Raw genomic sequence first — 16,067 nt, 5'->3', positions numbered from 1 at the left:
ACATAAGGTAATAAATGCAATCATATCACGTCTTTAAATACAAGGTGGTTTGGGAAGGAAGGCACTGGAAGTTTAGGACATCAGAGGAAGCTGGTTGTGGCAGATGGTGCTGGATCTCAAGAAGAGGGGGACATTGTGAGGCAGAGGGAAGAAGGGAGGCCATGCTAGGTGTCAGCAGCTGGTACAACAGCATAGAGACGGGAGCCTGCTAAAGGATCAAAAATACACTGAAGAAAATAACACCTTAAAAAATAGACTAACCAAATGGCAAAACATGCCCCAAAAACCAATGAGGAGAAGAATGCTTTAAAAAGCCAAATTTGCCAGAGGGAAAAGGAATTTCAAAAACTCACTGAAAAGAATAACTCCTTCAAAATAAGATTGGAGTAACTGGAAGCTAATGATTTTATGAGAAATCAATATACCATAAAACAGATCCAAACAAATAAAAAATAGAAGGCAATGTGAAATATCTCACTGGAAAAACCGCTGATCTGGAAAATAGATCTAGGAGAGATAATTTAAAAATTATTGGACTACCAGAAAGCCATGATCAAAAAGAGAGCCTAGACACCATCTTGCAAGCAATTATCAAGCAAAATTTCCCTGATATTCTAGAACCAGAGGGCAAAATAGAAATTGAAACAATTCACCAATCACTTCTTGAAAAAGATCCTAAAAAGAAAACTCCTAGGAATATTATAGCCAAGTTCCAGAGTTCCCAGGTCAAGGAGAAAATACTGCAAGCAGTCAGGAAGAAACATTCTGATTATTGTGGAAGCACAATCAGGATAACACAAGACCTAGCAGCTTCTATATTCAGGGATTGAAGGGCTTGGAATATGATATTCTGGACGTCAACAGAGCTAGGACTAAAACCAAGAATCACCTCTCCAGCAAAACCGAGTATAATGCTACAGGGGAAAATACAGTCATTCAATGAAATAGAGGATTTTCAAGCATTCTTAATGAAAAAAAAAACAGAGCTGAACAGAAAATTTGACTTTCAAATACACAAAGCAAGAGAAGCATGACAAGGTAAACAGGAAAAAGAAATCATAAGGAACTTGTTAAAGGTAAACTATTTACATTCCTACATGGAAAAATAATTGTAACTCATAAGACTTTTCTCAGTATGAGGAGAGTTGAAAGCAATATGTGTGTGTATACATAGATATATATGAATGTATAAGAGGGTGTATACGTATATAAATATATATATGAGTGTGAGCATATGTATGTTCATGTATACATAGACAGAGGGCACAGGATGAGTTTAATATGAAGGGGTGATATCTAAAAAATAAAATTAAGAGGTGAGAGAGGAATTTATTGGGAGAAGGAGAAAGGAGGAGATAGATTAGGGTAAATTATCTCATATAAAAGAGGCAAGAGAAAACTGTTACAATGGAGGGGAAGAAAAGAAAGGTGAAAGGGAATGAATGGATCAACCTTATTCTCATTGAATTTGGCTTAAGGAGGGAATAACATACACACTCAGTTGGATATCTTACCCTACAGGAAAATAGGGGAGTGGGTAATAGGAGGGGGGATGATAGAAGGGAGGGCAGAGTTGGGGAGAGGGTAGTTAGACGCAAATATTTTTGAAAAGGGATAGGGTCAAAGGAGAAAATGAAATAAGCGGGGGAGAGGAAAGGATGGAGGGAAATATAGTTTGTCTTTCACAATATGACAACTATGGAAATGATTTGGGTAACTGCACATGTACAACCTATATTGAATTGCTTGTCTTCCTAGTGGGGGCAGGTGAGGAGAGAGGAAGGGAAAAAATCTGGAACTCAAAGTTTTAAAAACAAATGTTTAAAAAAAAATCTTTTTTACATTCAACTGGGACCTAAGATGTACAGGCACTGGGGTATAGAGATATGCCTTGCTGTAATAAGAATGTAAATTTTAAAGATCTTCCCTGCCCCTAGGCTAATGTGCACCTGAAGCCTGGGGTGGGAGGCTTGTTTTTCAGTAGATACTTCTTGACTGGCCAGTGAGTCAATAAGGTTGTTACATTTTCTGAGCCAGGAGAAGGCTATATAAGCCCTGATGTGTAGCTTTGTTTTGGGACTCACTTTGAGAAGTGTTCTGTGATTTGATCTGAATTCTGGGAAGCCGTTGTTGAGAGTCCCCCGGCTTTGAAAAACCCAGAATGTGGAAACCCAGATGTTGACTGGGTATGGATGTAATGGTTGGACAGTTTGGAAATCTGTCTACTTGATGTTTCTGTCTTGATAATTATGCCTGTATACTTTGAGGTTCAGGGTGCTGACCTTTTTCCCCTGAACAAGGTAAATGATATATGTCTGACTGATTAAAGTAAGCTTGTTAACCCATTTTGAGTTGCTTTCCTTTAACAAAGCAGATCCAAGAACCTGTATGGGCAGCAAACCCTGAGGACGCGCTTAGGGTGCTTGCTGCTACACTTGCCCTGCTAGAAAGTTAGGAGGGTGATGGGGGAGGATGTAGGAGAGAACGGATTGGGGAAAGGGGTATTCAGTGGGCTTGCTATTTTGGGGTGGGGGTAGGGGAAAGATGGGGAGAAAAAATGTAACTCAAAATCTTTTTGAAATGAATGTTGAGAACTAAAAATTAATTAATTAAAAAAAAGAAAAAGATAGAGACAGTCAGATTTAGCACTGGTTGGAAGAAGAGTGAAGAGTCCAGGGTAATGCCAAGGTTACAGACTTGGGAGACAGGAATGATTGTGGTGCTTTTGACAGAAATAGGAAAATTTGAGAGGAGGGGGGAGGGCTTGGGGAAGAGCATGAGTCCCGTTGTAGACAAGCCAAATTTAAGATGTCCCTGGGACATCCAGTTTGAAGCATCTAGCAAGCAATTTGGTGATTGGAGGCTAAAGCTCAAGGAAAAGACTATTTGCATCATCATGCCTGGAGTGTTTCGGGTGGCACTTGTTACATTATCAACCAAACTATTGTCAAATAATCTTGGTTGGAGCAATGTTTTATGTTTTGAGCCTGTTATTAACAGGGTGATCAAGGGTCAGTAGAGTCTTGGCCCTTTCCATTGTTTGCAGGGTTCAGATGGGGTTTGATTAAAACTTGAGTTCTTGCCTGACCGTGTGAGTGCATTACTGCGCAGGGTCTCCCCTGAGTTCCAGCTCAGATCCCTCCTCTGCCTTCAGGTCTTCAGTGGCTGATCCAGTGGCTGCCTCCATCTCTTCTTCAGACACTCTGTTCCTGAGCATTCTATTGGCACATTTGAGGAGTCAGCTACCACTTTGAATTCCAAAGAGGCAAGAGAAAACTGTTACAATGGAGGGGAAGAAAAGGAAGGTGAAAAGGAATGAATGGATCAACCTCCTTCTCATTGAATTTGACTTAAGGAGGGAATAACATACACACTCAGTTGGATATCTTACCCTACAGGAAAATAGGGGAATAGGTAATAGGAGGGGGGATGATAGAAGGGAGGGCAGAGTTGGGGAGAGGGTAGTTAGACGCAAACATTTTTGAAAAGGGATAGGGTCAAAGGAGAAAATAGAATAAGCGGGGGACAGGATAGGATGGAGGGAAATACAGTTCATTTCTTATATGGGTAGTTAACTTTTCACATTCATATGTCTCATGGCCTCAGTCAACTATTGTTTCCAGGATCAAATGCAAGATGCCCTGTTTGTCTTTGAAAGCTCTTCCCAACATGGCCCCTTTCTACCTCTCCAGTCTACTTACCTTTGAGTCCCCACCCCCCACCCACTACAATCCAGCTATGCCAAACTACTCGTTCCTCTCACACAATACTCCATCTCCAGACTTCATCTTTCTTTCTTTTAATTTGAGTATTTCTTTCTCTCTCTCTTCCTCAGCTAAGATCTCACCTTTTATAGGAAACCTTTCCCAATCCCGATTAGTTCTAACACCTCCCTTCTACTGATTATCTCCTTTTCCTCCTGTCTGTAGCTATTTGTACTTAGTTATTGGCATGTCACTTCCCCCACTGTACTGCCTCCTTAAGGGTGGGGACCAAGTTTTTGCCTTTCTCTGTGTCCCAAGCATGTAGCACAGTGCCTGGATGCATAGTAAGGACTTGATAAATGCTCATTGACTGACTGGCTGATATCTCTACCTCCCTTTCCCAAATAGATGGCATTTGGGAATTTCTCAGCTCTTTTAATGATCCTTCTTGCTTCTCCCTGAAAGAAAGTCCTTTCCTTTGGACACCAATATTCTTCCAATGATGCTGTATGGATGTACCTTCTGCTCCAAAGAATTATAGTTGTCACTCAACCAAAGGGCAATGGAGAGGTCTAAGGTAGGTGGAAATGGACAGAAGTGTAATACCAGCAAGGAGCTGGTGGAAGTACGACAAAGAGCTTTGTCAACAACAATGCATCACTACGAGAAAAAATTCAATAAAGTAAGGAAAAGCATTAGCCAAAAGGCACAACATGGTACTCAGGTGATGTTAAGATCCTTGGAAGAATATCTGCAAACATGGAGAGGCGCTCTATTGAGTGTTGATAGGAGGGCATTGACTAGAGTAATGCAAGATGGAAAAGATTGTGAGTGGGTTGTGAAAAGAACCACTGGAAGGAACATCCCCAATGAAAATATCACTGGTTCATAGAAGTAGCACTTGAGTAACCCCCTACTAGACTATAAGTTCATTGAGGTCAGGAACCGTGTTTGACATTTCTTTGTATCCCACACTCCACTCTCCACTATAATGCTCTGAACTTAGTGGACACACTCATTAAGTATTTTTAATGTCAATTCATCATGTTCAGAAAGTTTACCAAAATAATTTCAGATAAAGGAGAGGCAAAAAGTGGACAAAAAAACTTTATTATAGCCAGGATGGGATGCTAGATACTCTCTCTCTCTTTCTCTTCCATCTCTCTGCCCCAATCCATGGCACCAGACTCCACCAAGTTTTGTGTGTGTGTGTGTGTGTGTGTGTGTGCGCGCGCGTGCGCATGTGTGCATGTGTGTGACTTTCATGGTGGGAGAACCAGGGGATTAGAATTCTCAGCAGGTCCTGGACACTCATTTGATCTTGACCTTTCTGGGAAAGGAAGGACAATTGGCATCTCCTCTTTCTCCAACATGAAGCGGGATGGGAGGTGGAGGACTTCTCCCAGGGGCTCGGTAGTCAAGTCAATATGCACAGGGAAGCCCACAAAGGGTTCCTTTTCCTGATTGACTTCATCATTCTCATCAACCAAGTCAGGCAAAAACTGGACAGATCCTTTAGGCCCCTCTTCTAGGGGCGCAGCAGTGGAGGGGACAGCCAGCTGCTGTGGAACCTGGTGTTCAGGGGATTGGATCCCAGGGGCCGATGTTGTCTGAAAAGAGTAGCACACACAGCTCACTGTTATTTCACTAGTAGGTTGCTCCTGACCTCACTGCTCTCCACTAAGCTACTTAGCTCTCCTTTAAAGGAAGACTTCAAGAGGCTCCTCTCAGGTCTTCCAGATAAAAAAAGGCTTTGAAAACTGAAAGATGAAGGACTTTCTTCATATCCTAAATGTAAGGGGTAAGGAAGGGTGACTCTATCCTTAAACTGATGGGTACCCAACAGGCCAGCTCTGCATATTCCTTCCTGAGAGACGTGAATGAGAGACAGCTCTCAAAGCATCAACCTCTCTCCCACGGTAGCTGAGAGAAGCAAAAGAGATAGTTCATGGGAAGAGTCTAGCAAACCTACAAAATAGCACCGCAAGAATGAGTGAGCTGTCAGGGTACTGAGTGGTATAGCCAGAACCTAATGGGCTAAATTGAGTCAGGAGAGCCCTGGGTTCCAATTCTGCCTATGACACTTAGTAACTGTGTGACCATGGTCAAGCCACTAACTTAATCTCTCATTTTCCTCATGTGTAAAATGGGGGCAGCAATATCCTAAAAGTATTCATGGTGTCATGGATAGAGAGCCAAGTGCATTATTAGAATAATCTAGGTCTGACATATACTGGTCCCATGTCCCTGGACAAGTCTCTAAACCTCTCAGCAGCCTCAGTCACTAGTAGGGTCAGGACACTCCTGGACAGTCAGAGGCAAACAGGGGCTGATCTGTCTTGGAGGGAGTTTCCTCCCCAGAACTGCTTATATGAGGAAAATCCCAGGTGTGGAGCCCTCCCCAGATCCACACGTTCCTGATCCCTTCATCACAGGGCTGTTATAGGTTGATGTCCTGAAAACAGTGTTGGACAGTGTTTCAACAGGCATGCAGCCCTTGCTCAGACTATGCCCTGCCGGGCAAGGAGGGAGGGAGGGTGAGCAAGGATTTAGATCTTTATCTCATCTAAAAGGAAACTGAGGCTCTGAGAGATTAAGTAACATGCCCAAAAAGGGCACCCAGTTAAGAGATGGCAGGGTCAGAATTAGTGCAAAAGAAGGAAAGGGGGATATGGAACAGGCATGAGGAGCAAGGGCACAGGGGAGGGTAGAGGCCATTCCCCCTCTGTTTGGGGAAGACACAAACAACTGGACTGAAAAATACCTGGCTTTCGAAGAATTCACAGGTCCCAGAGACATACTTAATTTGGTTTATCTTACTCAGAGAACCCCTACAAATCCCTACAGGCTGGAAAAAAGAAAAAAGGGTCAGTGTTGAAGAGAATTGTGCCCACAGTGGGGGATAATGGGAATGGCCATCCCTTGGATGGCTTGACCGTCTTCATTTTTCTCCAAGCTACCCTCCCAAATCTCCTTCTAGACTTTCTCTCCAATGTCCCAGAAACCTCTCCACCCTGGAAGCTCATTTCTTCCTTGAAGCTGCCACACTGGAAGTACCCTGGCCCCTTGGGCTTCTTCCTTTGATTGACTGGTTCTTCCCAAGGAGGGTGCGCAGACCTGTCATGACTTCAGTGCTTTGCAGGCTCCACCATACTCTCCTCCCTGACTTTCTCTACTACACCCTGGTCCTGGTACCTTCATCCTCTCTTACCCTGACCCTTTTATGTGTCATCTTCCCTCATTAGAGTGCAAGCTCTGTGAGGTCAGGGACTGTCTTTCATTCTGTTTATATATGTATTTCTAGCACAGAGCATAGAGCCTAGTACATGGTAAACACATCATAAAAGTTTGTTACTAGACTCCATTATCTCTTTGATTATACAGGCCATCCCAGCAGACAATACAAATTCCTGGAGGGCTCCATGTCATTAAAAAGATTATTGTCTTCTTGACTAAGACAATTATTCATTAAACCTTGTTGTGGGGGAAAGATCCAGAGTCCTTGGGAAGAAACGTACCTTGGGGTCAGCAGGTGGCTGCAAGCATTTTTCTGAACCAGGCAGGGATTTGGTGCAAGGTGCTTCAGTGACTAAGTATTCCACGAAGTAGGAAGGGCCAAATACCCACTGGGGGGAGAAAGAGGAAGAGAGAAAGGGAACAGGGAGATGGACAGAGGAAGTAAGATGGGGAGGAGGTAGAAAGTGAGAAAAGAGAATGTCAGTAGGTGTAGAGGAAAGCATCAGAAGACCTTGATTCAAACCCTAGCTGTGCCATCTACTCAGTCTGTGACCTATACATGGTCCTCTGAGTTAGAGCTCACTGCCCTCCCAGATACTCTGAAGTTATGATCTCTGTTACCCCTGCAAAAGATCCCCCTGTGAGGGACACCACTTCATCACACTGGAATACCTCCTAGGGGGCCTCTGACTCATGACTGGAGTCCTCATGGAATTGGAGAACTACAGGTCTTCTAAGAGGCCATCCAAGTGGACTTCCTCCTTCTAGATGAGCACCCCAGGTCCCTTGTGGTGGCCCTGCCACTGGGTACTTGTGTAACTCTTCTGCTTTCCTGTTAGAGAAAGGCTTGTGGGTGGGGGGTCATCAGGCCACCACAAGCTAATCCATAAAGCAAGATGGTACATAGAAACTACAGAGAGAATAAATAACCCCAGGGTCCAAAGACAGAGACCTCTCTCTTCCCTCTAGCCTTAGAATGGTAGATAAACAGGGTACTTACCTGGGAATAAGCTTGGGTGACTTGGAAGAGATGAAACCTCTTTCCCACTGCAGCCTCCTTGTTGATTTTTTGCAGAGATTCACTAACAGCTTGAGAAACCCAAGGATCTGAGCCGTCGATGTGGCTGGGGGAGGGGCAATCAGGGCACATCCTAACAATCTTCCTTCTAGAAACTGGGTTTGCAAGAGAAGGCAAACAGGAAAAAGAAATCATCAGGAACTTATTGAAGCTGAACTATTTCCATTCCTACATGGAAAAATGGTAACTGTAACTCATGAGACTGTTCTCAGTATGAGCATAGGTGAAGGGAATACATATGTATACATACATATATATGTATGTATAGGAGGGTGTATGTGTGCATAAATATATATGTAAGTATGTGCATATGTGTGTGCACGTATACATAGAGGGCACAGGATGAGTTGAATATGAAGGGATGATATCTAAAAAATAAAATTAAGAGGTGAGAGAGGAATATGTTGGGAGGAGAAAGGGAGAGATAGATTGAGGTAAAAATATCTCATATAAAAGAGGCAAGGAAAAGGTGTTACAGTGGAGGTGAAGAGCAGGAAGGTGAAAGGGAATGAGTCAACCTTACTCTCATTGAATTTGGCTTAAGGAGGGAATAACATACACACTCAATTGGTTATCTTACCCTACAGGAAAGTAGGGGGGAAGGGGATAAGAGGGAGGATGATAGAAGGGCCTCAGATTAGGGGAGAGGATGATTAGAAGCAAATATTATTTTTTTTGCTTTTTGGAGGGGGGAGGTCAGGGCAATAGGGGTTAAGTGACTTGCCCAAGGTCACACGGCTAGTAAGTGTTAAGTGTCTGAGGCCGAGATTTGAACTCGGGTGTTCCTGACTCCAGGGCTGGTGCTCTATTCACTGTGCCACCTAGCCACCCCTGTAAAAGCAAATACTTTTGAAAAGGGACAGGGTCAAAGTAGAAAATAGAATAAGTGGGGGGGGCGGGATAGGATGGAGGGAAATTTGTTCTTTCACAACTAGTCCTTCACAATATAACTACTATGGAAATGTTTTGTGTAACTACACATGTACAGCCTATATTGAATTGCTTATCTTCCCAGTGTGAGTGGGTGAGGAGGAAGAAGAGACAGAATCTGGAACTCAAAGTTTTAAAAACAAATGTTAAAAAAAATTAATTAATTTTTTAAAAAAATCAATAAAACTTGAAAACAAATACAACAGACCAATCTACAAAAAAAACACCTTACCTGGACGAACAGTGCAATTATAGGTAGGCAGGTATAGAATTCTTTTGGGCAAGTTAGTGTAAAATATGGCTTTGCATTGTCCATAAACCTAGGGTCAAACACATTCTTGTTATAGTTGCAGAGAACACAAGATGGAACCATGCCTCATTCCACAATTTTATCCCAAGAGGCTTCACACATGATAATGGGGGATATAATGAGAAGGCAAGGTCACTTAAAGAGATTTTCTCCACACCAAAAGAATTCAGTAGGGAGTATTTCTCAGTATTATGGAATGAGGATTAAATATACCATGGAACAATTGGATTTCCATTGGCATTCACCTAAGGGAAAAGGGAAATACTGATTGAAGAACTCTCACATCTATAGAACCCATCCAGTTCACCCTCCCACCCACCCCAAGTCTTCAGATGAAAAAACTGAGAGCCAGAGAAAGACACTGCCTTATCTAAGGTCACACAACAAGTGAGTGGTAGAGTTCACCCAACTCAGTGTTCTTTCTGCTAGAGCATGTGGCTTTAAAAAAAAAAACTCAGAGAATCATTTCCCTTTGGGCCCGCCCTTCCTCTCTCTGAATACATTTATTACAATCACTTACTGTTTTATGCAGGCTCCTGGGGGCACAATCCTTCCATCTTTTCTTGCTGAGCACATGGCAGTCTGTCTCTAATACATCAAGGGTCAAATAGTACATGGAGCTTGCACCCGTCTGTGCAGAGGAGATGGAGAAAGAGAGATGCTCCATAAATGGCCCACCTCAGGCAGGGAATGCTTTGCCAGGACCTGCAGAGATGGGGGCCGGAAAGGAAGAGGGAGGCTCTGGGTGTTCCTTCAGTGGAGCAGCTAAGGAATGGGATACATTTGAAAGGCTGCCTCCAGCCACATTCAGTAAGGAGATAACACAGTCACTGACCACCATCTCCCAAGAATAAAGGTTACCCAACCTAGCGGCCCTCCGCAGTTAAGCCAAGGAGTGTCAGAGGTTTAACCTGCCTTTCCAACTTCATCTCACCCTATTTTTTTCTCATGTGCTTTATGGTTATTAAATGAGATATTAACATATGTAAAGCATTATGCAAATCTTAAAAGGCTATATGGTCATCACCATTGTTATTGTATGATATGTAGACGAGACAATTTACATAAGGTTTGTAGACCTTATAGTGAAACATAAATGCTAACAACAACGTGATGCTGGGACCTTCTAGCCGTTTCTCAAATCAGATGTGACACCTCCTCCCTTCACGCAGGCCCCTCCCTCTGCCTGGCACTCGCTCCTCACCCTTCCCTTCCTTGCAGACTCAGCTTAATCAATCAGCCAGTTAGCAAGCCCTCACTATGGACCAGACACTGTATTAGGTGCTGAGGACACAGCAGTCTCTACCCTCAGGGAGTTTTTATTCTGTTTTACAACCTAACTCGAGTCCCATATCCTCTGTCTTCTCTTAAGGATCAGTAGAAACCTCGGGATATTTCTTTGCCCCCATTATTCCTCTCTTTGTATTCTGTTTCTCTGGGTGCATGTTATTTTCCTCCTCCAGTTCCCTTAGATTGGAAAACCCATGAGGGCAGGGACTGTGCCTTTTTGTTTTCAATCTGTGTCCAACATGGTGCTTTGTACAGTCAGTGCTTAATAAATGTTTGATGAATGGACAAAGAAATTACAAATAAGGAATTTGCAAAAAGCAGAGCATCCTAACATCTGAAACTTTGAGCTTCTACAGACCATGAAAGGAGGAGAGGCCATGAGAGATACTCTATGTCTGTACCAGAGCCTGTGATATGTGGCAGGGCTTTACCATCCAACATCAGAATTATAAAGGAATCCCACTGAATTAGGGATTTATTTCACCTCATAACCAAAGTGTAGACCTCCCTTTTCTTTATGCTGGATTCGGGGTTCATGACTCCCTGGGGTATCAATTTTTCATCAGAACCTATGCAGGTCACATGGTAGAGTCCTTCATGTAATGGAACTGGGGATGTTTATCCTACACAGGAGAAGACTCAGAATGGGCGTGATAAGGGTCTTCAAATATCTGAAGATCTGTCACATGGAAAGGGGATCTGACTTATTCTGCTCGGCCTCAGATAGTGGAACTGAGAGCAATGGGTGCAAATTGAGGAGAGTCCCATTTGGACTTGGTGTCAGGACAAAATTCTTTTATAATTAGAGCTTCCCAGGAGCAGACTGGGTTTTCTTGGTAGGCATTGGTTTCTCCCTCACTCTGGATCTCTTCTTTGCTGCCGTTCTCCCTGCTTCTTATTCTTCAGGCAGAGAGTCACTTGTGGGCAGCGTTGCAGAAGAGATGCCTGGACAGGTTGGGGCTGGAGCAGATGGGCACTGAGGTCAGTCCCACAGTAATTCTCCATCTCCCTCAAGCATTCCTGATTTGATCACTGGTCATCCCCCCTCCACTGACACAGTTCACAACCACTCTACAGAGCTTAGTAGATCTTTGAGAGCTCACCAAATATCCATCACTCTGGGGCCAAGCTGGGAAGGAACATCACCCAATGCATTCACAGAATATAAGCTCCTTAAAGGTAAGGATTGTTTTATTCGTGCTTGCGTATCCCCAGAGACTCCCACAGTGCCTGACATGAAATAGGCACTGAATCAATGTTTTCTGATATTCATTTATTCATTATGCTGGCCCACAGGTAGACATAGAGCCTATGTCCTTGAAACTTTTCCAGCTTGGTTGCGTATGATGGGGGAGGAGGAGAGGAAGGGGAACAAATGAGGCAGGAGGGGAGAGGGTCAACCCTTGACCTTCAAAACAGCCATATTATTTGGGAAGGATGTTATCAAATGATTGGTGATTCTATTCATCTCAAACAGTGCCTATATCAAGACTTCCTGACTTTCCCCCTCCACTTTTGCAGTCACTCCCATCAGTCTCTCCTTCTCCCCTCCCCTCCATTACCTTGTAGTTATTCTGTCTCTATTTTTATATGTGTATGTTGTTTCCTTCCATTAGAATGTAAGCTCCTTGAGGATAGGTACTGTTTCCATTTTATCTTTGTACTTCCAGTGTCTGGCACATTGGAGGCAATTAATAAATGCTTGTGGATGAATCTATAGGGCAAAACAATGCTTACCCCCCCCTTTATACTGGACTACAAAAATTTTGCAGCTAATTTGATGCTGATTATTGTATGGCTAAGTGAGCTCCAGTTGTCTGTGGAGATGAGCACAACCTTCTCCCGCCCCTTCAGGAGAGAATCCACTTTACAAAGTGTCTGCTGCATGCTGAAGCACCCCACCCAGGGCCAGAACCTGCCCCAAAGAATCTGACTTTGGAGCTGCCTGGGACCTCAAGGGCCATTGACTCTAGTCTGTACCTGAACAAGGATACCCTCTGAGACATCCCAATGATTAGTCTTCCAGTCTTTTCTGGAGCCCTTCCAGCAACAGTCAAATCACTACCTCATCAGCCTCTTATCCCACTTCTAGGTCACTGCTCACATCCAGCTGAAGTCTGCCTTAAGGATTTCCACTCACTGCTCCTCATTTTCCCCCTCTGGGAGCAATGAGTCCTAGGCAGAACAATTCAATTTAAAAAACCTATTATGTGCATGATATCAAGCTAGGCGCCATAGGTTATCATCGCAGGAGTGACAAACTCTGCCCTTCGGAACTTACTTCTGCTTGGCATGCAACATGAAAGCAGAGAAATGAGCATCAGCTGCAAAGCATCGTGCTGTAGGGACAAGAGTAATGACTAATGACCTGAATGGCCAGGATGACCTGAGTCTGAGTCTTATCTCTGTGGAATCCTGACTGTGTGATCTTGGACATGTCACCTGAAATCTCAGTGCCTCTAAGGGATTTCCTAAGACTAGGGTTTGCGATCTGTAAGGATGGAGGGAAGTTCCTACCCAGGGAATCCCTCCCACCAATGAAATCACAAGTCTGGACCACCACCACCATCAAAAGTAGGCAGGCCTAATCAGTGCAGGGATCTTCAAAGCCTTACTATCTACAGAGGGGGGAAGCTGAACTGAGCCTTGAAGAAAACCAAGGCTTCCAAGAGGCAGAGCTGAGGAGGGAGTGCATGAAAGTCAAGTGAGGCAGCCCGTGCATCACGGAGGTGGGAGATGCATGGCTGATTTAGGGATGACAGGCCAGTCGGTGTGCCTGTAACACAGAGTGTGTGAGGATAAATAACATCTCTGCTGTCCCCACCACCACCACCACCAAAGAACAGCATCACTTACCTGATGATGTTCTCGGACATCAGCCACTCGATTGAGGTTGAACTGGTAGCCCTCTTTCCGGTCAGCGTTGATGCCTTGCAAAGCCAAGCCTGCCATGGACAGCACTCGAGAGTCATTACAGCTGGGGGACAAGAGGAGAGGAGAGTCAGGGACAGATGCACTCCAGCAGCTGGGCAACAGGCCCAGGAGGCCCAGGAGGAGAGAGAATTGGATCATTCTGCCAGCCTGGCTGCCTCAGTCTGCAGCAAAGGGAGGACAAGGAAGATGGAGCTTTCCCCTCTAATCCCTTTTATCCCCCAGAATCCAAGCTGAACTGGCTGCCTCAAGTGACAGTCAAGTTACCCTGAAACCTGCACATGATAACCAAATATTGGTACATGCCTTAACAAGGTGGGGGGAGGGCAGAGTTTGTTTCCACCGCATATTTCTGACCCGTCTCCCCTCCAGATCACTGATTAATCAGCTTTGTTTTCTCAACCACTTCCAAAGTGGTTACCCAAGAAGTCAAAAGAAGCCATCTGACCCAAGTTCCTGGCAATGAACTCACTGGAGTCTGGCCCTTTCCCCATGTCCTCTCTATCTCCTACACACTGTCCCCTCACATGTTTTAATGTGTGTCCTGTCATTATCAGAGGGCAATATGTTCTTATGATAATTATTAGTGTCTTCTTGATGTTAAAGGGTGACATGATTATAGGTCCCCTATATGTTTTGTCTTCCTCAATGACACTGAAGGCCTGAGGGCAGGACGATCTTTTTGTTTTTGTACACCCAATGCCTAGAATGCCAATTTGACTAAAAACTAGTTTGTATGAAGGGGACTAATGTGTATTTGATCTGGAAATAGGTTGGAGCCAGAATGCAAGAGCTTTAAATCCTAGCTTTTATCCTAGAGGGGATACAGAGCCTAGACCTTCTTTCTTTTTTTAAGAGTTTTCTGTGTATTGATTGTTTGACAGCAGAATGTCCATCACAGATGACCATAACTGCCAAATAGTCAGCTGTTCAAAATAGTATATAGAGTGCTCAAGTACAAATGGGAGACATGATTTTTTTAAATACTTCAACACAAATTTATGGTCCTACAAAAGAGCGATTAAGCGAGATGGTCTAAGCTGATCTGCCTCCTTGAGCCCACAGTAGCTGTTATTTTCGCAAGAACCAATAGAACCAATACACTGACTCATCATCAGGTCCGCTGTGTGAATAATGGATCACAAAATAATACTTCCCTTTTTCTAAGAGCTTTTGCTGGCTCCCCTACAAACAGGATCTGGCCTGGATAAAAAGACAACAGAATTTCTTGAAGGTCAATTGTCCAAAATGCCAAGTATGGTTAGGTAGTCTACGTGATTGATATTCGCTGGTTCCTTTTTTACTTAGGATATACTTAGATTACTTTTTTCAATTCATCATGCACAGGACAAGCAGGAAAGCTCCACTCACCCCTCTAAGAACATAGGACCAGGAACCCTTGAGGAAAGCTTTGCCCCTCCCCATCTTTAGCGACCTTCTTCTAACAGTCACTTGTCCCAGTGTACATGATAGCAGCTCCTTGGAGCACAGACTGCATCATCATTCGGGACCTTGCTCTATCAAAGGAATAGGAGACCACACCTGCTACCTCAGTCACTGATTGCGCAATCACCCAACTCAGCGCCATAGGAGTGGTCACACCTTTGGCTGTAGCAGATATTCCAACAGAAACTATTCCATAGATCCTGATGCTCTGAGACATTGAAACCTTGATCCAAGCCCCGAATTCCAGCAGACTTGGTGATTTTCACAAGGCAGTCTCCCAGGCCGTTGAATTCTCTCTCAGCACTAGATTTCCCAACATCAGCTGCCAAGAGGGTCCTTGAAAAATCCAAGGGGTAGATAATGCAGAGCGAAGCGGCTCCAGCTGCCCCAGAGGCAAGATTGCCAGCAAAATCCCTCCAAAGCTGCGTGTGCTTGTCCACTCCTCCCCAAAACACCCACTTCTACTTATCCTTAAAGGCAAAGGTAAGGGTCTGGCTGGGGAAATATCTTATGACATTTGCTAAGTTACCCCACCCAAAGAAAAGCACCCTTGTTTCTTTGGAAATAGGACTATACAATCCACCATGCTAATCCGTGGCAATATCTTTACTTGCATGCTGCACCTGAGGCAGCAGTTTAACTCTCTCGATGAGGGCCACTGCAGTTTTGGAGATAGCCTCAGGGAGGCCACCAGCCAGGAAGTCCTTGGCAAAAGAGATGGCTTGGTCCATCGTGGTTACAGAGGGGAAAGGGGTTGGAGTTGGAGAAGGAAAGTCAGTGAGAGAGGGCTGAAAGCTGGGGAACTCATTGCTGCTTGAGCCTAGACCTCCTTGAGCAGAAGTATGATATTATCAAACTGATATTTTAAGGAAATTGGTTTGGCAACCACATGGAAGAGGGATTGGAAATGGGTGAGACCAGAGGCAGGGAGGCCAGTGAGGAGGCCTGAGAGGTAGCCAAGGGGAGAGGTCATATCAGATTTCAGGAAAATCATTGGTTGTGATTGGAAGGTCCAGTTTCTGCTGTGCTGTGGTATGGCCACTCCACCAGAAGATTCCCTGTCACCAGATCCTAGCCCTAACCCTAGAACAAATCTCTTTCTTATTAATTTATTTTAAACATAAATACAAAACTTAAATAC

General features: G+C 44.1%; 1 protein-coding gene and 1 pseudogene across 1 annotated transcript; both read right to left on the bottom strand.

Annotated features, from left to right (window-relative positions):
• Nucleotides 1-4,966: 4,966 nt before the first annotated feature.
• Nucleotides 4,967-13,621, bottom strand: FETUB (fetuin B). The gene is made up of 7 exons (XM_069083646.1): nucleotides 13,406-13,621; nucleotides 9,780-9,890; nucleotides 9,182-9,269; nucleotides 7,942-8,114; nucleotides 7,223-7,330; nucleotides 6,469-6,552; nucleotides 4,967-5,314 (listed from the first exon to the last, which is right to left on the bottom strand). The coding sequence occupies exons 1-7, from the start codon at nucleotides 13,619-13,621 to the stop codon at nucleotides 4,967-4,969; spliced, it is 1,128 nt and encodes a 375-aa protein (XP_068939747.1).
• A 1,188-nt stretch (nucleotides 13,622-14,809) lies between these two features.
• LOC138157604 (ADP/ATP translocase 3-like) lies at nucleotides 14,810-15,657 on the bottom strand (annotated as a pseudogene).
• Between the last annotated feature and the right edge of the window lie 410 nt (nucleotides 15,658-16,067).

The sequence above is a fragment of the Petaurus breviceps genome, unplaced genomic scaffold, assembly GCF_028583685.1.
Source record: "Petaurus breviceps papuanus isolate PSGF00001 unplaced genomic scaffold, PetGlider_PUasm1.0 173, whole genome shotgun sequence".
NCBI lineage: Eukaryota > Metazoa > Chordata > Mammalia > Diprotodontia > Petauridae > Petaurus > Petaurus breviceps.
The sequence above is the reverse complement of the archived record's forward strand: the minus strand, read 5'-3'. Positions and strand labels throughout refer to the sequence as shown.